The sequence below is a fragment of the Ochlerotatus camptorhynchus genome, unplaced genomic scaffold (assembly GCF_037179485.1).
Source record: "Ochlerotatus camptorhynchus isolate MF236.1 unplaced genomic scaffold, CSIRO-AGI_Acam_v1.1 ptg000012l, whole genome shotgun sequence".
NCBI classification, from domain to species: Eukaryota; Metazoa; Arthropoda; class Insecta; order Diptera; family Culicidae; genus Ochlerotatus; species Ochlerotatus camptorhynchus.
This window is the reverse complement of record NW_027040504.1, coordinates 1,009,090-1,029,698: the sequence shown is the minus strand read 5'-3', so window position 1 is coordinate 1,029,698 and position 20,609 is coordinate 1,009,090. Positions and strand designations below refer to the sequence as shown.

Here is a 20,609-nt window from a genome sequence, read left to right as displayed (position 1 = left end):
TTAACCCAGGATCTTTCGGTGGATACCCACCCCTCTCCAACTTTGTCGACAAATCGTGCAGTGGCGATATACACCCACATAAATAAGTGTATTGATTCCATGTACCCATGCTTTTCTATTTCTATCGTCCCTCTGCTTAACGGACTACGACAAAAAGTGACCCATCCAGGGCTATGGGGGCAGGGAAGAGCAGCAGCAGTCGCGCTGATCGCCCACCTTTGTTCACCCGAGCAACCTAGCAAGAAGCATCACTTTTGTATAAATCTATCAAGTCAAGTAGCTATTTTCACAAATTACGTTAGATTTTCTGTAATTAACTTTGCATTTTATCGGTTTGTTGTGTTATTCTTTTTCTTCGTTGCTTTGCCGGAGTGCTTCTCGGCCGCGGAGCTATACACTGTTGCTCTCGCAGAGATCCAAGCAGCATATCACACACCTGGAAGCAACATCAGCATCAGGCCCGTATGGACAATGGGATAATGTTTGGGCTTCATTGGGGATTAGAGTGACCATCAGGAGGAAAAAACGAGCAATGTGCCCAAGAGGTGAGCAGAAACCACTTACAATGAATCTTTCTCCTTCGATAAATTTATTGAAATCCACATACACACACATACACGGTCAAATGAGTCTCCCGTTACGGATAAGGGGAAATGGGGAGGTAATTTGGATGTTTGGAAGGTGGTTGACTGAAATCATGCGACCTTTCTGCACAGCTAAAGGTGTGCTAGTCTAGTATAATACTGATGCCAAGTCACATGGATTAAGCTGAACGACGACGACGACGACGGACGTCGCCAATGGCAATAATGATGATGGTCATGATGCTGCTGTTGCTGCTGCTGCTGCTGCTGATGATGATGGTGTTATTTTGTTTTCCCAAAAACCAAGACATGGTTCCAATGTCCTGCTGCTGCAGGTGGGAGGAAAGGTGCAGTGTACAATTTCCAGTTCTGATACGGAAAAGGTGGTCTCGTATAATAGATCCGAGCTGGATCAACGATGTTTGGACAGGGAATTTGAGGTTTTTGTTTGCTTTACAGCAACGGCGATAGTAATTTCCCCGTATTATGTTTATCCAGGATTTCTGATGGGACACACGCGGTTGGTGTGGATGAGTGCGGGTGGATACGTGGTTTTCAGGGATCAGTCTTGTTGTATTGACAATTTTTGTCCAGGTTCGGTCGCCGCTCGGATAGCACCATCATTGGTAGATGGCACAGCCAGAACGTTGGACAGCACCGTTTGGTGAGTGAGAACGAGGGCTTATCTAAACAGCCGTAAACTATGGTGTAAGGATATAAAAATATTTAATTATTTACATCGAGTTGTGTGCTTTCGCAAGCTCTGAAAGTGGAGCTCAGACACCAGAGGTCTGACACCAGCTGTTGAACGTGTCAGACAAGCGTCTCTGTTGCGGTGAGCTCGGATCTGCGCTGGTCACATAAAGTTGTCAGTTTAAGCATTATTGAAGCTCTATTCTACTTCGGAGTAATTAACCTTTTGTGAGTTTGATCAACCACCCATAAGTCAAATGTTACGTGTAGTAGATAGATATAGAATTGATGTTTTAAGATAATAGTTCCCTACTCACCTGTTTGAGAACGCTTTTCCGCAAGTTGAACAGACAGCACTTCTCGGGGACTCCGCCAGCTGCCCTATCATCGCTTGATTAGCATTGTCGGTTTGCTCCTTCGCAGCGTGAACGTTCGCCACGTGATTCTTGAGATTTGCTTTCCGGGTGAAACTCATCGTACACAGCTCGCATGGGAAGATTCTTTCATCCGTATGCTGTCGCAGGTGGCAACGCAGTGATGCCTTGGAAAATTGCTTTTTACACAGCGGGCAGGTGATTTTGGCTGTCCTGTCTGGTGCCCCAGCCGGGGAGTTAACCTTTGACGAGTGCAAAATTCCATGATACAGAAATTCCGCCTGGGAAGTCGTCCTGAAGGGAGGGTTCGAGATTGAAAAAATGAAAACGACGAAAAATTAATGAAGAGAAACGGGAAAATGAAACTTTTTTCTCGGGAAAATTAGCAAACCATGCTCCGAATTCGGTGTACTCGGTACGGACTAAGGACAATCAACAAATACCTGAATGGGCATATTTTACACTGCCAGGATACGGCCGAGCTGTCCTCGCTGATGGTGCCAACAATTTCATCAACGTAAACAGTATTATTTTCGGACGCATTATTAGCCATGGTGAAAAAGATTTCCGCTGACGTGGACGAACCGGCGACAATGTTATCATCATCGTCATCATCATCATCATCGCCATCGCCATCATTGCAAGCGGAATTTGATGTGATGGAGGTCGGTTGGGTCAGCGATGCCGTTGGTGTTGCCATTACTACCGATACGAGTGGGTGTGATGACGATGATGGCGACGAGAACGACGGCGGTTCGGGGTGATGAAAGTTGTGGGTCGACGTGACGACGACCTGGTGGGTCTCAATTGCGGATGTCGATCCGGGCACCGTCGATGGCAGGAGGTTGGTGTAATGTTCCATCGTGGTCATTGTTGGCATCGATGTGAGGGCTGTGGGTGGGTTGAAAGAATGATTTACTGAGTGGTGAGGGTGGTTCGAAAAAAAGAGTGGATCTGAATGCGTTGACTGTCGTTTCTGCCACGGAGCACCCAAGTGAGCAATAGGTCATGGACTTGCATGACTTGAAATCACGTACTTGCATAACATTCCTAGTGCTAATTTTATCTTAGTGGGATTTCGATAATTATATTCCATTGTATATAATATATCAGATTCCAGGATCTTGAATTAAGAATTGTTTCACATTTTTATGTGCGTAATATTTTTTTCTGGCGAAAAAGGTTTTTGTAACTTTAAAACGATGAAATGCTTCTTAAATCCTTAAAAAACGCTCAAGTACAGCATTGCTATTCAGATTAATTGTTCTGACCGTGATTTTGACGTCTTTCGGCAACGTATGGGGGGTGCGATTTCAAAAAACCAAAATCGGCCACGTTACGAAAAATGGTCAGGTTTTGACCACTTATAACTATGTCAATTAATTCTAAACAAAAAACAATCCAATCGATTGGAAATTTTTCTAGTCTCGTCACCGTGTGCGAGTTTGAACACGGTCCGGTTGGTAAATTAGCTGGGGAAAGTGAATCAGCAAGTTTACGGCTTGCAAAAGCGCTCGCCTGCTGGTCTCTCCCCAGTGTCGGAGATTGTGAGCAAGCTGAAGGATGCCTCACTGGATACGCCCAAGGCTGTACGGGCGGTTGCTGGTGGCCGTGAACGGTTCCTGAGGAAATCACTAGACGCAAAACTCCTCCCAGATGACCATGGCAATGCAGGAAGTATCACAACAAAGGTAATTGCTATTAGATATTTTTTCAAACAATTTACAGATAGCAGACATGAAGTTCAAGAGGAAGTGCCGGGCAAAGGTTTTATATCCTAGACAAATGGTAAGTTACAAATTCTCTGTTGTCGTTGTCGTAGGCACCTTTGTATTCGCCGTCGTAGCCGCTGTCGTAATCGCCGTCGTAGTCGGCAGTACCGTTAGTATATTTAAAATTAACCATCAATCGCTGAAATGTGAAGTGAAATTCGAGAACGTAATTTCATTTGAATAGCTTGTTTAACCAGGGAAACAATCGTAACGTTGGTCATAGCTTGTTATGATTGCCTGAACCATGCGTAAAGAGCAAATCGAAACATTGAACGTCGTCGGTGCCGGGCTTGAATAGTTATAACAACTTGAGTAACGGTATAATGTGATATGAGGGGCTCGGTGGCCTTAGAGCAACCGTTTTTGCTTACTGAGCAGAACATCATGAGTCTAATCTCAGGCCCATCCACATTCAAGATTCGTCAATCGTTTTATTTCTTAACATGACTACATGGTAATAACAGCAACTCGATGATTAAAAAGGAGCTCGTCTGCCTAGTGGCAAACGTTTTTGCTTACTGAGTAGAAGACCGTGGGTTCAATCCCAAGCTCCTTCGCGCGTTATATGATCGTTAGGACATCAATTCAGCTTATCGTTTAACAAAACGAACCCTGCTGCAAACCCAACCCTATTACCCAATATCCCAGTCATTCCTCGTGGAAGTGCAGAGGTGTTCTCGGCTTCCATCAAAGCGAGAGTCACGTCAACACATTGCTACCCCTTTCTTTCTTGACCAGTATTCGGGCGCGGCCGGCGCTGGTATTGCCTAGTTTGAGATCACCAGTTTTTACAAATTGAGGATGATTGCTAGTCCCAAGCATCGTCTATTGATTCTCTGTGTGGTAACAGCTGGTCTGGCAATGACAGAGTAGCAACCGTGAGCGGTCAATCATGCTCATGCTCACATTTGTTTGAGTTTCTGGATCAGATTGAAGTTAGATTAATTATATCAGTAAACTCGGAAAAGCAACAATATTTTTTTTCTTGATAATCACAGACTACGAAAATTCTTGGTTTTTATTGAAGGGCTAAGAACACATTTTATATTTTTTTTTATATTTTGTTCTTTAAATCCAATGTGTATTTGATTTTTTCTCCTCCATGGAACTCCAATGACTCTAAAACTTTCCCAATAATCTGACATATTGAAATATTTTGAATTTTCTTATAATTAGCTTGTTTTTCAACAGTCTGGTACTTCAAAGATTGACAATTTGTCTAGAATTCAAAAGAAAATTTTTAGCTCGAGAGATAATTTCAATAGGTTATTAATAAATATTAAGGAATTTTAAGGAGATCTCTTGCAACATTCTAAAAAGAATTTCAACAAAGTTCTGAGGAAATTTTCACGAGTATTCTGAAGAAAGTTTGAAGGAAATTATTAACAAACTTCAATAGTAGGTCGGAGATGAATTTCAAAAGGTTTCGGAAAAATGCTTATAGGAAAATCTGAAGAAACTGTAATGAATAGGGTAGAGAACTACTTCGGCCTAATCGCCCATTTTGGGCCTATCGAGCAGAACACTTCAAATAAATCCATGATTTCAGAGTTAACAAGTCAATTATGCGTTTGGTACGATACTTTAGTTAATGAGCTACCGAAAGAAGTCAATGAGAACGCGTGGTACGAAGGTTTGCACCTATTATTCCCAAAAGCAAAATAAGCGCTCCGACCGAATCAATTTTTATCATCATCGGGTATGCCGAAGTGAATTCAATGGCGTTTCAATGGCTTTGCAATGCGTTAGGCCGAGTTTGGCGTCAAGAAGCAGTGTTAAATACATGAGATGAGATGAGAACATTCCCAATAAAATAAGAAATTTTTAAGTATTGAACGTTCACCAAATTGTAGAATATCAAAATCCTTTTCATGCATAAAAATGTTTAACATCTTTATAATTATACGTTTATTAAAATTTTTAATAAATTAGAGTTACTAAAGAAACTTTATCATTTTGATTTGCCTAATTGTTGGAGTCACAAAATATCTAAATGCTTATCGTTTAAAGTTGATTATATGGACAATATTAAAAGGACTATTATTGCAAGGTTATGACTCTTTTATAAGCCGTGGTTTAAAAAAAATATGTTTGAAATGCTCAACATTTACCGAAGCAGGAACAATTTAAAATTATATTAGACTCCGAATTTTAAAAATCTGTCACTGTCTGGTGAAAATAAAATTCAGATATCGAGCAAAACATGAGTTCGCAACCTTAAAAAATCTTTAATTTCTTGCAAGCTTTGGATTCCTTAAACAATTCGATAAACCAATTTATCGCTTTTCCATCCTGGTTCATTATTATTTCTGGTTTTCTTCCTAATATTATTGAGCATGATTCCCGTCATCTTTACCAATAATTTGAATGCGATACCTTAAAACGTGTTGCTAAGAAAATTCTTAAGAAAATTAAAAAAAAAATGGTAAGGGTTTTTGAGGAAATTAAAAAGATCCGGGGGTGGAAAATCAGAGGATTCTAAGATTTAAAACCAACTTAATTTTAATACGACTAGAAAAAACTTGAAACTTGAATACAATCCCTAGAGTTTTGCAAGGTTCTGGCACCCTGGATACATTATTTATAAACATGTTGTATTTTTGTACAAATTCATAAAATACCGATGACATCAGCCGAAGTATGACTGAAAATTTAGTTTCGGTTAAATGACGATCGACCTAGTAATCCATATGTTATAATACAGGGCTGGTAGCGATCAATGCTGTCAAAAATAGTGATTTTAGTTACCATTTTGAAGAAATAAGTGACCAAATAGTGACTTATAGTTGTAAAAAAAGTGACTAAAAAGTAACCTTTGGGAAGAAAATTAGTCGTTCTGATGGCATACCAAAGAAATGTTTGATGTTTTAAACTTATTCAATTAGAATCTCATAAACACTTGAATATGTATGATAGGAACCTTTAAAGCAAAAAATTCAATAGAAAGTTTAGGACTAAACCTCCAAGTGTCTGCTGCCTAGAAAAACCTGAAAAACCGGAAATTCTCAGGGAATTTTATTTGTCCTGAAAATACCTGAAAGTCTCAGGGATGCTAAGGATATTCCAAAGAATAGAATGCATTTTAAAATAAAAACATTCATTCCTTTGGGTCCTAGCAAGAAGTACGGTCGACTTGTATCGCGCTCCGTTGTTTTGGAAGTTTTCTCGGTATTCGCTTGATATAAATTATCAGTTTTTTTTCTCACTAAGTGACTCCTGGCATAGTTCCCGATAAATTGATCGAAAAGTGAGTTTTTTTTTTTAGTAGAAAGTGTCATTTTCGGAAAGAGTAATCCGTGCTATTGGAAATTCGCGAACCAATTTGGGCATCATCGTTGCGTGGTCACGCATACGCGCTTACGCATACCCGCGCACGTATCATCATCATCGAGTGTGAGCACCCGTTTCTACATCTACATCGTTCATCAATCATCGTGCGCCTGTGTGCGCTGAGTACCGAGCCTCGATCAAGTGCACCACAACGAAGGTCATCCACGCAGCGCGTCTCTTCCAGCCATCTGTGTAAACGCCTACACATATAACGCTCGGTGGTAGAAGTATAGAATTGATCATTTTGTCAAGCTTCTGCATTCATGTTCCATCAGATGTCACAGCTGTTGTTTGCGTTGACATCTATCGGAAACTAGACACAATCTGTTTTCCTATAATTGTTCACAGAGGACACTGCAGTGCAAAACATGTCTGATACCTCTATATATGCATTTAGATTATTATTCGAAGTCCCTCCTTTTTTACACATTCTGCACACAAATTAGCTCACCCCTCACATAAATTCCCGCCGAATTTTATGTATGGGGCGGGGCATAAAGTATCTTTTGCGCAGAATATGTAAAAAAGGAGGGACTTCAAATGTTAAAGCAAATGCATATATAGAGGTACCAGACATGTTTTGTAGTGTCAGGTACTCTATTTTGTAATCTGTGAAAGGGAAATCACAAATCGAGTGTCAACAAAATACATGGCATGTTGAGAGATTGAGCTCGTGAGAGAAAATTTCTCTCTCAAATTTGAATTTTTTGGCTCTCTGGGGACTGGTAGTAAAACAGGTAAAATTGTATGGGGAAAAATCATTTGTATTTAATTGTAGCTTGTTTAGCATTAATTTCCGGGAAAAAACTGAACGAGAAAGCCCCTGACTAATTTCTTTAGGTTGTCGTTCACTTTTTTTGACCTGAATATGCACCGAAAGCGAATTATTCCCACTTCTCTCAATTTCTATATGGGGGTTTTTATCACTTCCTACCAGCGGAACAGCGCCATCTCTGTGGAAAATAGTCGAACAAAATGATTAATTATCAGATAAGTTTTTGTTTTTTTTTTTTTTTTTTTTTCTTTTCCTCCTCCATTAGTTAAATTTTCATTTTGTATTTCTGTGTTTGTAGTGTTTTCTGTGCGTTCAGTGGGAGAGCGTTTTGCGCTCCCACTAGTTGAACAAAATGGATGTTTTGTCAGAGGACGACATGGATGACCATTCATCTAAGAAAAATGATGATGTCATCCATGGTTCGTCGTCTCAGTCTGATAATGGGCAGGCTGAGAAAAGCTCCAGATTGCGGGCCTACCCGAATGACTCGACTGGCCCATGGGTTGTCTATTTTCAGCCCAAAAACAAACCCTTGAATGTTGTTCAGATATCTGATGATCTGACAAAGCGATTCTCTGCCGTGACCGAAATAACGAAGGTTAGGCACAACAAACTTCGTGTGACCGTCGCTAACCTGAAACAGGCCAATGAAATTGCTGTTTCCCAGTTTTTCACACTGGAATATAGGGTGTACATTCCAGCCTCTGATGTGGAGATCGAAGGCGTGGTCACTGAGGCGAGTCTGAACCCCGAGATACTGGAGAAGCAAGCGGTTGGCCGATTCAAGAACCCCTTGCTTCCTCCGGTAAAGATACTGGCCGTTCATAAAATGAAGTCAGTATCGCTCAGCGAGGGTAAAAAGACTCGTTTCGGGTGACCTTTTCTGGATCTGCCCTTCCTCAATACATCGAGCTGGGAAAACTTCGTCTTCCTGTGCGGTTGTTTGTACCTCGGGTCATGAACTGCCAGAATTGTAAGCGGTTGGGACATACGGCCTCCCACTGCGGCAACAAGGCACGCTGCTCCACATGCGGGGAGAAGCATGAGGATGGCGCCTGCGCAGCTACTGCACCAAAATGCGTGTACTGCAATGGAACTCCTCCTCATGCTCTCTCGTCGTGCCCGGCGTACAAACAGCTCGGGGACAAAATGAAACGCTCCCTTAAGGAACGTTCCAGGCGGTCTTTTGCAGAAATGCTTAAGACAGCCACGCCATCGACCAATGACAAAAATCCCTTTTCTCTTTTGTCAGATGACGAGACTGACTCTGACTTGGCTGAGGAGGGAACATCTTTCAGTTTTCCGGAAGGTTCTGCACGGAAACGAATGCGCATCCGTTCGCGGATTGTTGCAAATAAAGAACCCCAAATCAGCTTGCCCAAATCATGGAGTGGTGGAAAAAAGGAGACTTCTACTCCTCCTGGATTCCGCAGAACTGACTATACCCAGGATTTTCCACCTCTTCCAGGGACATCCAAAACCCCTGATGCCCCAATTTTAAGAACAGAAACCCCTTCTTCATCTGGGCTGTTCTCATTTGATGACATTGTGGACGATATTCTCAAATACCTCAACATTTCTGATCCTCTGAAAAGCATTGTCCTCACATTGCTTCCCACTGTGAAATCCTTCTTGAAGCAATTGACTTCAAAATGGCCCCTTCTTGCAGCTATCATCTCCTTCGATGGATAATTTTCCAAACGAGGTCGGAGTGATCAATGTTCTACAGTGGAATTGTCGAAGTCTTATTCCGAAATTAGATTCGTTCAAGTATTTAGTCCATAACAATAATTGCGATGCATTTGCCCTCTGTGAAACATGGCTCTCTTCAGAAATTGATCTCCCTTTTTATGATTTTAACATTATTCGATTGGATCGTGAGGATTCACGTGGAGGAGGGGTACTTTTGGGGATCAAAAAGTGCCATTCCTTCTATAGAGTGAATCTTCCCGAATTCCCCGGTATTGAAGTTGTCGCATGTCAGGCTACCATTAAAGGTAAGAGCCTTTGTATTGCTTCTGTATATATTGCTCCTAGAGTCTCTGTTAATCGCAAACAACTTTTCGACATATGTGCGGTACTTCCCGCTCCATGGTTGATCATGGGAGATTTTAACTCCCACGGTACAGGCTGGGGGGAGCTGTACGATGATAACCGTTTTACTTTGATGGAGAAGTAACACGTTTGGCTGGTCCATCCTCGAATGGTAGCAGATTAGACCTCACCTTTTGCTCTAATTCACTATCGTTGGATTGCACTTGGCATGTAATCCAGGATCCGCACGGTAGTGATCATCTGCCGATCAAAATTTCGATTGCCAGTGGGTTCAACTCGTCAGAATCCGTTAACGTCGCGTATGATCTAACCCGTAACATCGATTGGACTAAGTTCCAATCCGCGATAGGCCATACAGTATCGTCAGTGGAAGAGCTTCCGCCGTTGGAGGAATATAATTTCCTCTCTAATCTCATCGTCGACAGCGCACTTCAAGCTCAAACACGACCGGTGACGCGATCGTCTATTCGTAAGAAAACACCATCGCTCTGGTGGGATCAACAATGCACGGAGGTTTACCGTAAAAAGTCCGACGCGTTTAAACTTTTTCGGAAACGCGGAACACGCGAGCATTTCGACGCATACACATCTCTTGAACGCGAACTCAAGAGCCTCATCAAGGCCAAAAAACGGGGTTACTGGCGGCAGTTTGTAGACGGATTGTCGCGCGAAACGTCTATGAATACGCTTTGGAGTACGGCGCGAAGAATGCGTAACCGGTCCACTAACAACGAAAGCGAGGAATGCTCGGATCAATGGATTCTTAAATTCGCGCGAAAAGTGTGTCCGGATTCCGTGCCGTCGCAGTTGACTCCTCGCGAAACCGCGAATTCGGTAGACGAAATCAGTCAGCCTTTTTCAATGGTCGAACTTTCACTCGCTCTCCTTTCGTGTGGCAATACTGCCCCGGGATCTGATAGAATCAAGTTCAACTTGCTGAAAAACCTCCCAGACGTTGCTAAGAGGCGCATGTTGAACTTGTACAATCAGTTCTTGGAGCTCAATATTGTTCCCGACGATTGGAGACGAGTAAGGGTGATAGCCATTAAAAAGCCTGATAAACCCGCGTCGGATCACAATTTGTATCGGCCCATCGCGATGCTGTCGTGTATTCGGAAATTGATGGAGAAAATGATCCTTTTTCGCCTCGACAAATGGGTTGAGACGAACCACCTTCTTTCAGATACTCAATTTGGTTTCCGTAGGGGTAAGGGAACGAACGACTGTCTCGCGTTGCTTTCCTCGAAAATTCAGTTAGCTTTTGCTAAGAAAGAGCAAATGGCTTCTGTGTTCTTGGATATCAAGGGGGCTTTTGATTCAGTATCCGTTGAAGTTCTTTCAGAGAAACTCCACGCTTGTGGATTGTCTCCATTAATGAATAATTTTTTGTACAATTTGCTGTCAGAAAAACATATGAGCTTTTCTCATGGAAACTCTACAGCTTTTCGATTTAGCTACATGGGTCTCCCCCAAGGCTCATGTTTAAGCCCCCTTTTGTACAATTTCTACGTTAGAGAAATTGACAATTGTCTTAATGACAATTGCACGTTGAGACAACTTGCAGATGACGGCGTAGTGTCTATCACAGGGCCAAAAGAGGTTGACCTGCAAGGACCCTTACAGGATACCTTGGACAATTTGTCTACTTGGGCTATTCAGCTGGGTATCGAATTCTCCACGGAGAAAACTGAGTTGGTCGTTTTTTCTAGGAAGCATAGCCCAGCACAACCGAAGCTTCAACTTTTGGGTAAACCGATCACTCATTCCATGTCTTTCAAATATCTTGGGGTCTGGTTCGATTCCAAATGCACCTGGAGATCCCACGTTGAGTATCTGAGACGAAAATGCCAACCAAGGATCAATTTCCGGAACTTGGTGGGGAGCCCATCCACAAGATCTTCTGACGTTGTACCGGACAACGATTTTATCGGTTCTAGAATATGGTAGTTTTTGTTTCCAGTCGGCAGCTAAAACGCACATCATCAAGCTGGAACGGATCCAGTATCGTTGTCTTCGTATCGCGTTAGGATGCATGCACTCGACTCATACTATGAGTCTCGAAGTGCTGGCGGGCATGTTGCCACTATCCGTCCGTTTTTCAGAGTTATCTCTGAGGCTCCTCACCCGTTGCGAAGTAATGAACCCACTGGTGATCGAAAACTTTGAGAAGCTTCTGGAGCTAAATCCTCAAACATGTTTTATGACTTTGTACTACCTATATTTAACACAGGATGTCAGCCCTTCAAGAAATATTCCCAATCGTGTAGTCTTCTCCGATTTCGGCAATTCAGTGAATTTTGATTTATCTATGACGCAGGAAATCCGCGGAATTCCAGAGCATCATCGTCCTATGATTGCTCCGTCATTATACGCTGCAAAGTTTGGTCATGTTGATTCTGCAAGAACGTTTTTCACAGATGGATCTCTAATAGAGGAGTCCGCTGGTTTTGGTGTATTTAATGAGTTTCATAGCGCCTCTCGAAAACTTGAAGCTCCTTGTTCTGTGTATGTGGCTGAACTGGCAGCAATTCACTACACTTTGGAAACTATTGCTTCACTTCTTCCACACCACTACTTTATTTTTACGGATAGTCTCAGTTCTGTCGAGGCTATCCGTTCCATTAGGCCGGTAAGGCACTTCTCATATTTTCTCTTGAAAATACGAGAGCTGCTTAGTGCTTTATCCGTGCGCTCTTTCATCATCACCTTCGCGTTAGTCCCTTCACATTGCTCAATTTTGGGCAATGAGAAGGCGGATTCACTTGCGAAGGTGGGCGCTATGGAAGGCGACATTTATGATCGACAGATCGCCTATAGTGAATTTTTCTCTATTTATCATCAGCAGTCGCTCGTTAGCTGGCAACATCAATGGAGTGAAGGGAGCTTGGGACGATGGCTACATTCAATTATCCCTAAGGTGTCGAAGTTTGCATGGTTCAAAGGGTTGGATCGTCTCATGTCCAATCACTATTGTCTAAACGCTCACTTGTTCCGTGTGGGGTTGGGAGACAGCAATCTCTGTGAATGTGGACAAGGTTACCAGGACGCTGATCACATCCTTTGGTCTTGTGCGGAGTATCGTGGAGTCAGATCACATTTTTATGATTCCCTTCGGGCTCGAGGTAGACAACCTAATGTTCCAGTTCGGGATATTTTGGCTAGACGCGATCTGGAGTTTATGAAACTCATATATGTTTACTTTAAGGATATTAACCTTAGATTGTAAGTTTGATTAACCGTGTGTTTAGTTTGTATTTTGTACGTGTGGGGTTTTTTTTCAATGTTTGTTTTCAAGATGAATAGAAATAATTTCATGCTTTAGGATTAAGTAAATAGTTGTATCGTAAACCACATTTCAAACCTCCTTCTTCCCTTTTCCCATCCAAAAAATTGTAAATCTCAACTAACCTCGAGACAACCGCGAGTACTCGGTCCAGTTCCTTTAACTTTAATTTTAAGACAGCAATAATGTATGACGCAAAGGATAACTCGGTTCTGTAAAGTTTATTCGATTGAGCCTGTACAAATAAAGTAAATATAAAAAAAAAATAAAAACATTCAATATTCCTAGTTACTTTCATTCACACATTTGAAATCGGAGAATAAGTCCTCGTAATTTTTTTGGTGAATACTTAGGGGGTGAAGGGGATGCTAAAAGGAGGATTACAATTAAATCTGAGAATAACTCAAGGAGATCTTCACAGAAATTCGGAAAATAGTTTCAGGAGAGATTGCCAAACAAATTAAGTGGAGAAATCTAAGGAATTTGTGAGGGGAAATGAAAATTAATTCTTAGGAGGCTTTCAATGTGAGATTAAAAAAGAAATCTGAAATGAATTCAATGAAAATTCTGAGAATTTCTTACTAAGTAGAATTTCAATTTAATTCCTAGGAAAATTAAAAGAAAATTTGATTAGGAGGATAGTTGCGAGAAGTCTTCTAACTATAGTCTTGTGATATGTTTTAGAGAATTCAGAGAAGCGTTCCAAGTGAATTTCTGAAATTATTCCATGAGAGAATGCGAGCGAATGATAAGAAGAACTCCAAACGAATTTGCATGAGAAATCTCCGTTGAATATGCAATCGACTATTCTGAGGCCTTCTGAACAACTTGAAAGTTCCTTAAATATTCCTGAAATTAATGAAACTGCCTTGAAGTTCTTTTGTGGTTTGAGAAACTAGACTGATGCTCGGAATGCTTCTCATCATTGTTTTTAACTTCTCTAAACTTTTGTGGACTTTTTAAAGTTTCAACAATTTTCCTAACGATCAGGAATCTTCTCTAAAGAAACGTTATGGATTGCGTTAAAGATTTAAAAATTTACTGCTCTGAAATTTCAGGAACTTCTTTAAGCTCTCACAACGAAATAATTAATATTATTCTATGATTTTCACTGAAGTTTTCGAGATTTCTCGATTTTCAAAACTAACAGCTTCTTCAATAGTCTAGAGTCTCCTGATGTTCTTAAAACTGCCCAAAATATTTCTCAATCTCCTTTAAATTCTCTATACTGCCCTGAATATTTTAGTATTTTTTTTTTAAAAAGAACCCTCAATTTAACTGTAACTGAGTTCTACAATTTTCCTTATGTTTTATAAAGTTCATAAATGCTCACGTGGCCTCCCTTAGCTCAGTCGGTAAAGGCGCAGCTACAAAGCAAGACCATGCTGGAGGTGGCTGGGTTCGATTCCCGGTCCGGTCTAGGATTTTTTCAAATTGGAAATTTTCTCGACTTCCCTGGGCATAGAAGTATGATTGGACTTGCCACACAATCATATCTATATCTGTGGAAGTGCATCTAGAACACTAAGTTGAGAGCACGCAATAAGCTAGTATGCGATATACAATAAGCTTGAAATGCGAAGAAGAAGAAGAAATGCTCACGAAACTTTGCCTTGAATCACTAATTTTCCCTGGAAAGTCCAGCCCTAAAGTTTTCTATGCTTACCTTAATTTCTCTAAATAGATCAAATGTTCCGGTAAATTTTTTGATATATATATATTTATAATTCTCTGAATCTTCTAAAGTTTTCAGATCAATCATATAATTCTCGGAATATCCCATAATTTCAAGGATCTCCTTGTAATTCGCTGCAAATTTTCTTAAGTTAATGGGATTTTTGTGATGTTAACTGATCGTCCCCAAAGTCACGGAACTTCATTGAATATAACGAAACAATCTATAAATATCAACATATCTTAGAAGCTCTGGAATTTCTTGAAAATATCGGTGCTTGCTTAAAGTTATCGCATTTTTTTTAATAAATGGAACTTCGGTGATGTTCTCTAATCAACTTAGCTGAATTTTCGAAATTTTTTAGATCTTTAAATTACTATGATATAACACCCTTGAAATACTCTTACATTTTCCGGATATTAATATAATTTTTATTGCGTTCCATAAATTTTCTCTGAGCAAACCGAAGTTTCCGGAAATTCCTGGTTTCTGGTTACTGCAATTTCCTTGAAATTTTTTTAACTTCCCTTTAATTCTATTATCTGTCTTGATGTTCTCGGAGCATTCCTACAACAATTCTAACGAAGATCTCGGTTCTGCTTTAAAATAAATGGAATTCTCGTAAACACCTTTAGATCTTAGACTTAATAAAATGAAGTTATGTTTGTTTCTTTAAAACTGATTGTCATGTATTAAAATCGTTTGCGTTAATTGTTGTTGTTGTTGTTCTACAGAAAATTATCCGCCAAAGTTATGGAAAAACCTGGAAAACTCAGGGAACTTTATTTAGCCAAATGAGTGGACACCCTGTACATAGAGAAAGACGATTAAACGTCAAAAAACTCGAACGAATTTGATAGCACAGATTACATCCTCAAAAGCAAGGTTTGTGTATTAGCTCATTTTTCTATGCGTTGCTTCCACCTTCACTCAAGTGCAGCTCTACTGTATCTGTCGCTTGGATTCTGGCAAAGTTGCCTTTCTTCTTGATATGATGTCTTCGACAAAATTCACCCTGCAAGAAGAATGATAAATCTTGAAATACATTCAGGTAAAAAAAAAGTTTAAAATCGTGACTGATAACAAGAAAAGTGACTTTAGTGACTTGGTCTTATAAAAGGAGACTTTTTAGTGACTTGCTTGCAAAAAGTGACCAGCCCTGTATAATAGCGTTCGGCATAATGGTGTTCAGCTAATCGGCGTCTAACCTAATACTCCATAATTTTTTTTGCTCCCCCCCCTCCCCTAATTCGAAGCCTTGTCACGACCTTGGATATGGCGATAGCTACCTTTGCTATTACTCAGTTATGGTTGCAAAGAATTTTTGATATCATTTTTAATATTTTACCTTTCAAACTAATGCAAATTTTCGATGTTCTGTTCCCCATTTTTAAAAGTACATCTTGTTATTGTTTTGATCTCGTCTACTCCGGATAAGCTATACTTTTCTAACATTAATGGAAAATTTTGCAATTTTGCTATCGCTCACGTCTAAAATAGTCTTCATTGTGCTTTCATGGATAGCAGAACTACTCTAAATGTGCACTAACTGAAAGGGACTTATTGAATATTTTCAAAATACCAGCTAGCAAAAAAAAAAACTAACGCCAGTCATAAATTTATCAGAAAACAGCTTAATTTTTAAAGTTGCCGAAGAAGGGCTGAATAAAAATGCGATTTAAGAATAAATCGAAAAGCCCCTTTCAGTTAGCGAACGTTTAAAGTAGTACTCTATGTAATATTTGCTGAGGAATGTTTTGCAAATTTAATTCTGCGCCTTTTAACCTTATTCTGCTCTCCCGAAAAAAAAACTTTATTGGCAAAATAAACTCGATCAACCCTACCGTCGTCACCCACCCAAATTCACCAGATTAGGTTTGCGAAAAATCTCCAACTCTGGATTAGAGCAAACGGAAAATCGGCGTCCCGAAAATGTTCGTGTAAAAGTTATAAATTTTCATAAACTTTTGGCATCCCCTCCACTCCACTTCCCTCCACCTACCTTCCACAGCCTGTTTGACAGTAAAGCACCATCTGCTTTGGTAAGCGAAAAATTTATCTGAAAAGCCATACATACCTTCCGACTCATCAGTTGCTGCTGCTGCTGCTGATGATACAACGGTTGCTGGTGGTGCTCTCGAAACCGTTTCATTCCGGTGGCGGTGGTGGTGGTGGTGGTGGGTACGGCCACCGGCTAGAACAACCGTAGCGGCCGAGGCCGTTGTTGTTGGAGTCGAAGAATACAGATGTGACTCCCGTGCTTCCTTACGATCATTCATATTTACTTTAATTGAATCATTTGGGATAATTGAATTTTCGGCCGCCGTCGTTGTCGGATGCGGCCGGGATGTTGATGGGAGAGGTTCCACTTTTATCCGTTGCTGCTGCTCGGTCGACGACGACGACGACGCTGACGACAGCATGGCCGGTGATGATGTGGTGGAATTGAAAAATGAACAATTTTTGTCACGTACGTGTCTGCCAAGTTCTTGGGCTAGAACGAAATGTTCCCCGCATTGTGGGCAACTATTGCGGATGTGGTAAAAGTTTTGAAACGTAAAAATTGTTACATGGGAAAGTTTGCTACTGGATGTGACTTCTTACCTGAATTTGATTTCCGGGTGGTTAGTGCGGATGTGATCTTTGAGTTCAAGGATGTCAGACACTTGCTTCTTACAGATCTGGCACGTTTTGAGAGGTAAGGAATCTTTCTGACGCTTCCTAGCAGACATCACTTTGTGGACGGTAGTTTTCCGGTGCTTGACGGATTCGGCTGGAGTCTTGAATGTAATCTCACAGATCGAACAGTAGTAGTTAGCCAGTCGATGCAGCTTCTGTCCATGCTGCAACAGTAACATCTTGTTGTGGAAAGATGCCTTACATATATCGCAAGTGAAGCAGTTCAGAAACGTTCGTTTGACTCTCAACGTCTCTTCAGGTGTTCCTTCGTTGCAATACTCGTGGTGCTTGTTTAGGATTGCATTGTAGCGAAATTCGTCTCCGCAGAACTCACAACGAATGGGAGTTATTTTGCGGATGATGATCGGAACTGACCGGTTGATGACGGAGATCACTTCCTGGTGGTCCTGGTCGAGCAGGTGATTTGTCATTTGGAAGTTTTCGGAGCATTCAAATTTGCAGAAACTACACCAGAATTTACCGCTGGAGCTAACCTTCTGCTCGTGATCCAACGAATTCCAGTGTGCCATAAAATGCTCTTCGGTATTTGCGTAGAACTTGCATGGATGACACTGGAAGGGAGATTGCAGTACTATGCGGTGGATGTTTTTCAAAATAACATCAAAGCATTGCTCCGGGTGGTTCAGCATTCGCCGGTAGTGGTACCGTGAGATCAAATGTTTCCCAAGTAGATGAGTCGGAAGACGTGTTTTGCAAATTTCACACTTTGTGTAGTAGCATTTTCGTTTCCGCTTTACTTTCGTCGGCAAGCTTTCTTGAGGTACCAAGGAGGTTGGCGTCAAGGCCTTCTCCGGACTAGCGTTAGTACTGAAGAAATCTTCGCCTAGGTAAACGGATGGTTTAGGGACTCTTTTCGATAGTTCATTCGAGTAGAGACCAGGCTTAACAGCTCTCTCCAACTCGGATTCTTCCTGAGCTCGTTTGAGATGAAGATTAGATTTCAAGTGTCTTTCATAGACAAATCGTGAGGCGAGTTTTCGATTACAAATGCTGCACCAATAGTTGGCATTGAAGGCTTTGCTTGGAAACGATGGGGCTTTGTATTCCAGTCGAGTGATTTTCGATCCAGGCACCCATTTACCCTTTGTATGTCCCGGGGGTGGCGAGAAGCTTTTGTAGTCTTCATCGTCATCGTGTTCGATTGATTTATCAAGCTGGGCCTCTTGATCAGGCCAATGACGCCACTGCGAGGAAGATGGTCGATTTTCCGGTTTCCATTTGCCTCCAGTGTGAGTTCTCGGGGGAGCATCGAAGTCATCGTCTTCATCGCTTTCCTCTTCCGATGGTTCAGGAGATTCATGATCGAAGAATGGGAACAATTCGACTTTCTTGTGGCCACTGATATCGCTAACAGCTTTCATGAGTTTTTCCGAATCATGCTGAGGTGCAATCCAGTCATCTTCGTGATCTTGTTCTTGATCTGGATCTGTATTGGAAAGTGATGTCGTCGGTTTTCGTTCCTTCTGGCGAATGGGAACATTCAGTTTGCTCGTTGATGCATGTAAGTTTCCGCTTTTCTTCGAACTGCTTTGCAGTTCCAGTGAAGAAAAGAACAAATCTGCACCCAATTCGTAGTCATAGTTCACGTCGTTCTTATACTCCGTTTTGCTATCTGGTCGCTGTACGGGATCACCGTGGTGTGGCTCCAAATCATAATTGAACCCATAGTTGGGTAGCTTCTTATGATGATGATCCGTATCTTTGATACCTTCGCCAAAGTCAAAGGATGCGTAATTCTGCTCGGGACCAATCCGAGGGCTAGGTCCACTGGCAATCGTCACCGTTGCAGGCTTCGGTGGTGCACAGCTTATCTTCCGATGTTTGATGTAATTCTCCAGCCCCACCACCGTGCGACCGCATTTGTTGCAGAGGTGTGTATCGTCCAGTTCGACCTCTTCGTGAAGCATGGCTCTGATACCAAGGCTGCTGCTGCTACTGTCGCTGGGGGCCTGGAATGAGTAAATCAAACTTTGGGTTTACATTTGCCCGTTGATGTCCTATGTGCACACATAAAGTGCATAAATCGAGAGACCGAGGGACACAGTATGGAGTCCGGTAATTATGGCCGGTGAGAATGTAGTATGTACTTTTCAAGGTGATAAAGAACTTTCTGATAAATATATCATGTAAAAACATTTATTGCCTTACTTTGCACTCTCGGCTCCGAAAGTGACGGTGGGTTTGTGCTTCTGCTGCTGCCAGCCTGGACCGGAATGATAAAATATTGGTTCCAGGAGGAAAACATGACGATGATGATGTTCGTACTTTCCTCATAGAGTATATCGTAGATGGACTGACCTAGCCTTGAGAAGCGTCGGCGAGGGCCAAGACGGGGGTTGGGAGTGGGTTCTGGATACACTTTTCGAAAATGAATCCATTTGGCCGGAATCACTTCTGCATGGCAGCAGAAGGCTTCAAGCACCGACCAAGCTGCAGGAGCAGCAGCCGGAAAGGCCATGTGGTGAAAAGTGACTTGTACAACATCGTCATTTTCCGAATGTGAGTACTATGTACCTAGCAGGAAATGCTTCAAAACAAGGAGCAGCATCATACACTCACATGAAAGCTCCCCCCGTGTTGTTGCAGCACTATACTAGCAGCAGCAGAAGGAGCCACGCTATCGGACTGGTGCTGGGCTTTTGAATATATATGATCCCTTAGGAGGATGATTATACTGCCATCTAGAGCTTGTTATGGTCATAAAACTGAAATCCTTATTTTGATGAATGGCCAAAGTTGTTGTCTAATTGTTGGAATAAATTCTATTTGATATATCACATGGTTATTACACAAATTTATGTACACATACACAAACACACGTCCATATCCTGCTATCGGTTGTGGAAGGTAGGCTCCCAAAACGAAAACATTTTCCTAGCGCTGAAGCTGAAACTGAGACCGAAAGACTGGATGGTCTAATTTTCTGCTTTGAGGTTGAAAGTTTTGGTGCTTGGAAGGAGAATGGGAGATGAATTTCTTCTACACTATAATGGTACAGTGACTTGTCATGGTGGTGGGTAACATTTAGAGTTTGGGAAGGCTGTTTTGAACAAATGAGCATTAATTTTTTATATGGAACTCATCAAACAAGCTGGCAGGTGATATAATTTGGAAGTTTGTATTTTTGGAGAGGTGATTTTAATACAAGAAATGTATGACAAATCAAACCAACTGATTGTAATGAGCTTGCGGCTTTCAGCTTTTAAATTTTGTATTGCATGTTTTGCTGAGATCCATGAGATCAAGTTGTTTGTCAGGTAAATAAATATGACATTTCTAAGATTATCGATCATCTTTGACTTAACATGTTAACTCTTTTAAACGTCAAGTGAAACTTGTTAAGCAAATTTATGGCAGGTTGTGACTGT

At 41.3% G+C, this 20,609-nt stretch overlaps 1 protein-coding gene across 1 annotated transcript in view; it reads right to left on the bottom strand.

Moving 5' to 3' along the window:
* Positions 1-19,148, bottom strand: part of LOC135700639 (uncharacterized) — a 102,278-nt gene extending 83,130 nt beyond the window's left edge. Inside the window, exons 1-4 of the mRNA XM_065221209.1 lie at positions 17,146-19,148; positions 16,619-17,067; positions 2,095-2,542; positions 1,595-1,945 (exon numbers count right to left, since the gene is read on the bottom strand). Coding sequence (XP_065077281.1) covers positions 1,595-1,945; positions 2,095-2,542; positions 16,619-17,067; positions 17,146-19,148 — 3,251 coding nt within the window. The remainder of the gene's footprint in view (positions 1-1,594; positions 1,946-2,094; positions 2,543-16,618; positions 17,068-17,145) is intronic.
* Between the last annotated feature and the right edge of the window lie 1,461 nt (positions 19,149-20,609).